The sequence below is a fragment of the Olea europaea genome, chromosome 1 (assembly GCF_002742605.1).
Source record: "Olea europaea var. sylvestris chromosome 1, O_europaea_v1, whole genome shotgun sequence".
Classification (NCBI taxonomy): Eukaryota; Viridiplantae; Streptophyta; class Magnoliopsida; order Lamiales; family Oleaceae; genus Olea; species Olea europaea.
In genome coordinates this window covers 3,349,599-3,356,235 of record NC_036237.1, presented here as the reverse complement: position 1 = coordinate 3,356,235, position 6,637 = coordinate 3,349,599, and the positions used below count along the sequence as shown (strand labels likewise).

General features: G+C 34.8%; 1 protein-coding gene across 1 annotated transcript; it reads right to left on the bottom strand.

Moving 5' to 3' along the window:
• Nucleotides 1–321: 321 nt before the first annotated feature.
• On the bottom strand, nt 322–6,322 carry LOC111374598 (basic leucine zipper and W2 domain-containing protein 2-like). Its single transcript, XM_022997325.1, has 8 exons — nt 6,171–6,322; nt 5,740–5,763; nt 4,848–4,953; nt 4,639–4,707; nt 3,334–3,827; nt 2,022–2,283; nt 698–906; nt 322–593 (listed from the first exon to the last, which is right to left on the bottom strand). Exons 1-8 carry the CDS (start codon nt 6,305–6,307, stop codon nt 527–529), a joined length of 1,368 nt encoding a protein of 455 aa, XP_022853093.1. The 5' UTR covers nt 6,308–6,322; the 3' UTR covers nt 322–526.
• Nucleotides 6,323–6,637: the final 315 nt, after the last annotated feature.

The window sequence follows — 6,637 nt, the reverse complement described above, 5'->3', positions numbered from 1 at the left end:
TTTTTTTGAAGTAATCTAACTATACATTCTTGACTTAAATCAAGTAATATTAAATCGTATTGGACGACACAATATACAATATTTACGAAATATTTCAATAGTATCGAGATCGGAATTTTGATTCGATAGCCATGTATTGAGAAGAGAACGCACCGGAGAAAAAATTCATAATAAGCAGTTCGATAGATGGACGTCAAGTCATTTATTTATTTATCTTAATTTTTTTTTAATACATTACTGAGATTACACCACCATCATAATCCATTTTCAGCAACTAGTAATGCACGATACTGGACGTTAACTGGGGTAATAATCCAAAGATAAAGAAAAACTAAACAGAATCTGCTCTTTATTCTAGTAAAGCATACATCAGGTATTTTTCAACCATAACATCAAGACGCGAATAAAATCTTTAATTATACGGACATATAAGCATTTTTTGACGAACATTGTTAAAGGAGTCGACATTCATTCAACAGAAGAGAGCACCTACTCGAAACAAGGTAGGTGCAAAATCATTACAAACTTATTCCTCCTCTTCTGCTTCCTCCAGCCATTTTACAAAGGGCTCCAATGCCTTCACAAAGCTTTGCCTGTGTAGTGTAGCAATGCGAAACAATATTAATTAAAATAAAAATGAAAACACAGAAAATGGATAGAGAAGAAAAGAATAATTTCAAAATAGTAAGTTGCATACCTGCCCTTTGGGTTTGTTCCTTTACGAAACCAGTGAAGAATGGTACCTTCTGCAAGTACATCCTGATGATAAAGTGACTTTATAATTTCTGGAAACAACTTCATCAATTTTGTGTCATCATAGCACTGGACCTGAACCTTGTAAAGGAGTTCCAGCTCTAGCTTTCCAGTGGTGCAGAAAGTATTAAGTAATTTTGCCCATGTTTTCACCTGAATTAGATTAAGGGAAGAAAAATGATGTACACACAAACAATCATTACTACTCAACCCACTGAACATTTTACTAGCATGAGCGAAGACGATGAACTTGCGTTATGTTAATCTTTAAATTTTGCATGCTCTTGACCAAAGATTGACGTGACAACAAAATTCGAGAATTGACTGACAATTTCTAGTTCTCCGTGATGTTGCCACCAACAGGTTTTACTAATTTTAATTTATTATGATTATTATCTGATGAGTCCATTCAAATTTGATAGTAGAGAACTAACATTTCTAAAAAGCAAATTACTATGAAAACTTCAAAGCAGCTAAAGATGATGTAAGAGTCTGGCCAAAAACACAGCCTACAATAATGTGCTGTGGCACTTTCCTTCCTAGTTAAATTCTCTATTTTTATTTTTTAATATGGCCACACAAATCCATGTCATGATTCACTAACGCTGAGAATACATCAAACAAAACACTGATTTCATTTTACATTACGAATAGGCAATCTGATTCCAAATAACAAACCTACTAGCTCCCTGTGGTTATTTTTCACAGTGAAATAACACAGCTATGAAACATCATGTTTAGAAACTGCAAAAATTGTGCCACTTTCATGCCTGACACTTTCCCGTTAACAGAACATTCAAAGTGCTGATTTCATGATTCGCTAACACAGAAAGTGATGATGTAAGAGTCTCTGGCGAAGCACAGCCTACAATAATGTGCTGTGGCACTTTCCTTCCTAGTTAAATTCTCTATTTTTATTTTTAATATGGCCACACAAATCCATGTCATGATTCGCTAACACCAAGAATACATCCAACAAAACACTGATTTCATTTTATATTATAAATAGGCAATCTGATTCCAAATAACAAACCTACTAGCTCCCTGTGGTTATTTTTCACAGTGAAATAAGAACATAGCTATGGAACATCATGTTTAGAAACTGCAAAAATTCTGCGACTTTCAAGCCTGACGCTTTCCCGTTAACAGAACATTCAAAGGTAAAAAAGTGAAGATCAAGAGCTACAATTAGCAGAATGCATAAAAATGACGGCCCAGGTAATACAAGTTTTTGGCACAAGTATTCACAAGTGAGTTCCGAGTCATACCTGATGAAGAGCTGCATTAGCATTCTGCTGCTGATTCTTTCCAGACCACTGCACAGCATCCATCATCACATCCCAAAGAATCCTGACAACCTCAATATCTGGCAATTTTGCGTCTTTGACATGTTGCTTCACAGTTACTATGACTTCAGATATATCAGCTTCCTCTGCTATCTGGCTTGTTAGCATAGATTTCATTTCCTTCAGCTTCATTTCGAATATCTTCTTCTCATTATATTCAACTAAGGGTAGAAGCCCTGCATTACTGAGACACCAGTCAAAGATAACTAAGTTCAGCATAAAGAGGAATTTCAACTGGTAATAATGCGTAGTCAATTAGAAAATAGTCCATAAGGTGAACGATTACACCCAACTCTCACAATTTTGGTGAATTCAAGCTTCTTACAATGTCAATATGAGACAGGCTTGCGATTTCCAACAATATAGTGAAGGAAAGACCATTCAGTGCAAAGCAAATAAGCAATATATTGAAGAGTAAATTTGCAAGGCAACAAAATCCTAAACTGCACTTCTATATCTGGAAAACTCAGATGTAAAACTACATAATCTTATAATTGTCATGGAAGTTAGATCAGAAATGATATGTACCTAGACTAAATGCACAAAATACAGAGTTTTTCATTTCAACAGTTTACTAGCATTAACTGAATTAATACTCACTCCACCCATTGCTATAATCACACTTGCTGTTACCAAATCCAAAGTAGGAGTCCACTTCTTGAGTCAATGCATTTTATCCCAAATGTTACATACACCCTTGCTCATCAGATGCAGGGAATAAGACGACGCAAACTATAGTAGACCAGTTATGTAGCCAAAGCATTGCATGAATCTTCTAATGTAGTGACAATCACTCCATTGCCAAATAAATGTCACGGCATTAACTCTCAAGCATTTGCTTCGAAAGTTGAAACTGAATATTTCAACATCATCATTTATTTACCATCAACTATCTACATGTATGCATAAGAAGACGGTATAACCTGGCAGAGTAGCTGCAACATTCTTGAGAGTTACACTCCATTGACAAAGCAAAAAGAAGGCTTCTTTGCGGAGGCAGTCTGGCTCCCCCCCCTCTTTAAAGGAATTTCATCAAGTTCTTTAAAACTTCAATCATTACAAAATATACTTTGGGACCCAAGAGATATAAGAATATATTGAATAACTGATCATACAACATTCCTATTTACAACGTAAATCAAAGGCATTCATTTTAATCAGTTCATTTAATTGATGCACAATGAAAAGTTTGATTTAACTGCATATTCATGGTAGTTCAGAATTGTATGCTTACGTGAAATGCTCAGAGACGGCCTCTGGTGTCCGCTTTGCAGACGGGAAAAAGTCCAAAAGATTGTCCTCCACTTTACCCCGCTTCAGGATTAGAATCAAATCATCAAGACTATTGTGAATCAAATATTCCCTGAAGAAATCAGTCATGAATGAAAGAACTAGCCCTTTTGCAACAAGGTTATCTTTGAGTAGTGGCTGGAAAACAATCTCTGGAGGGAGACCAGACAATTTCTGGGAAAAAGCAAGAGCGGTGAAAATTGCCAGCTTCTTGCTTTCATTTTCCTCGAAAAGCTCCAATGACTGCAAGAATCTTTGCATAACATTTTCAAGATTCTTTATAAGGAAGGGTTTTCTCCTCAGGATCTTTTGAATATATATCACAGATGGTAAAATGACTTCCCGTTTTGGCTCACAATCAATTATAGAGTAAGGATGGCGCTCCCCTTCATCCGGTTTAGTTGTGCCTGGTTGAGTACGGCCCCCTGTAAAGACAACCTGTAATAATGCAATATGTAAGCACAAGCTACAGCATGCTAAGAAGCACAGCCACGACACGTCGACACGTGATTTTAGAAGGGCAAATTATCATAGCTCAGGATTACGAGCTAAGCATTTGGGTGCTATTTCATCTAAAGATGCAATGTGCAATAGAAAAACAAAACAGTCTTAAAAATTTGTTCTTTTTTGAATGTTGAACAAATTTGCTACCCTCGTAGCCAAAATCACCTCTATTTTTCCTCTTCCCTTTTCTATTTTAGGGTGATGTTGTTTGTGAGTTCATCTACAACTACATTTGATTTTTCTAGGGAATCATGCACCTATGGTCCCCATCAAATTTTCTTGGAATTTAGCTCACCAGCTTTCAATTTTGTAGCATTTGGGTCCCAGTGGCGGATTCCTCTAGTTTAGCCATTAAAGTCAGGTTGACCCAAAAGTGATAAAGAATTTTCTTCAAGAAAGTAATTATGTCCTTACTTTTAGTTGAAGGAATCCGTTTTTGAGGACCTAAGCGCTAAAACTTGAAATTAGGGACTAGAATAAAAACTCTAGGTGCAATTTCCCCATTAATTTGTTGACATGTACAATCATGTACTAACTAGCATAAAGGATATTCTTCACCTGTTTGGTGCACAAACTCCATTCAACCATATTTTTGTGGTAATGGAGAATACCCTTACATGCGCATGCACACAATAAAATAGACCAGTTTCTCGGTTGCCAGAAGAAAAAGGTCTAAAGCACAAACATGTTGCCAGTTGATACTATCGCAAAATTAGGAGGGAACAAAAATATCCAAGTTACTTGCCTCAAAAAAGGTGTCACCGTATCTTGAGAAATTTAGATCTGAGGATTCAATGCTCTTAGCAACAAGTTCCTGCACAACAGTCAAACATCAGTGACTTCCACTCAGTCTACACCTGCCCACAAGCATGTGCACGCACACAATAGGGCACGTACATGCAAAGAAATGGAAGTGGCAAGTAAGGCCTACAATTTTAAAACATGAAGGATTACCAGATCACCAGCATTATCCAGATAAATCTGGACCACTGCATCCGAAAATGCCGCAGGGTCCAGCGGCGCTGCAATATTCCGTTTGCGGGTCTTAATCCGCGTACCACTGTAATTAGATATGATTTGTTAGCGGGACATCATCAGATGAATAATGGAATCTGCGACGGTAACATCATTAGGAAACAAATGGAAAAAGACTGCTATTGTTAAAACATATTAGCTAGCATTTGTATGTTTAGATATAAAACATGATATCAAAAAATGACAAAAATAGACTTCAAGTGAATTCCAAAACAAAATCATTCTCATCTGATCGTAAAAAAATGATACATAATAGTATAGAAGTTCAACTCCTAACAATGAATGATAACTCTATAAAGCATAGGATAAGAATGAGATGGACAAGATGCAGAAAAATATTAAGAATTCTGACTAATCAAAAATCACCTATCAAATTAAAATAAGAAATTCTTCAGAGATGTTTCTAGAACATGTTTTGTAGAACTAAGTGTCTGTTGATGAAAAAATGACCAATTGAAGATAAATCAATGGAATATCTGGATTACATAGTAAGGACCTGTATTGCATAGAATGGTGAATAAGTATTTCTTGTTTGAAAGATCAGGGTGAACTCAAGAATATTTTAGAAGAAGAATAGGCAGACAAAAACTGTCATTAATTGACGATATTGCAAATATCTAATCCGATGCAACTTTGTTTGTAGACTTAATTTCAAATATATTGTCAAATTCAGAGTCTTTGCCTCTGTATTTATTTAGAATGAGACTCAACTTAGTGTTGTTACTTCTTGTAAACAAAATAATAGAAATTTATCATCATCCTATTGCAAATAATTCCTTGTAATGTAATTCTTAAAAGGAAATGATCTTACCCGAGAGTGGGTCTCTCCTTCGAGCTGCATGAGAACAAAAAATAAACGAAAAATTATAAGTAAAAGACAATTTTCATTTAGATCTCTCTATATAAAAAAACAAAATCATATGAATAAAAATTAAAAAGAAACGAACCCTTCCAGTTCTAGGTATTAAATTCTACAACGAGCAAACAAAAACAAATTTTAAAAATATTCGAAGATGAAATCAAAACATTTCCAGATCTAAATAATCCACTAAACCGAAAAAATTAACGGACCAAATAGTTACAAATCTGGAAAAAAGAAGAGCTAGTAACCTGACTTTTTCATGAAAAAGGAGTATTAAAACAGATCTGAATATAAAATTGAGAACACATCAAGAAATAAAATTGAAATAAAGCGAAATGGTCCAACGGAATAAGAAATTGCGATTTGCAAACGATTTTTACCTCATAAACAAGAACGAGATGAATCGAAGCGAAGGCGGAGTCCGAATAGACTCTGCGTGCGTAACGTGAAGCAAGAAGAGGAGAGAGAAAAGAAGAGAGACGATGTAAAAAAGCAACTTAGTGCTGAGATATATCATATATGTTATTTATACTAGATTTTTGGAGGGGATTAAATCCACCGGCGGCCGAACCAACTTTGTGCTAACTATCACCGTAACCACTCAATTTTAGCACTCAATTTAATTTTATTTCACTATGATCATTCAATTTTATAAATAACCATCCAAAATCATATAACATTTCATTATGACCATCCAACCACTTTTCACTTTAAAAAGGACTAAAATGATAACTTTACATTATATATAAATTAAATTTTAAAAAGGTAAATTTTTTAAGAATAATTTTTTATTTTATTATATTTTTTCAAAAAAAATTTATTGTCTCCCCTTTTTTTAAAAAATTTA

Coding starts and splice junctions, on each gene's coding strand:
- LOC111374598 (XM_022997325.1), bottom strand. CDS start 6,307: ATGATATATCTCAGCACTAAGTTGCTTTTTTACATCGTCTCTCTTCTT. Junction 4,954..5,739: donor AAGGAGAGACCCACTCTCGG/GTAAGATCATTT, acceptor ATCTAATTACAG/TGGTACGCGGATTAAGACCC. Junction 907..2,021: donor CTAATGCAGCTCTTCATCAG/GTATGACTCGGA, acceptor AATCTAATTCAG/GTGAAAACATGGGCAAAATT.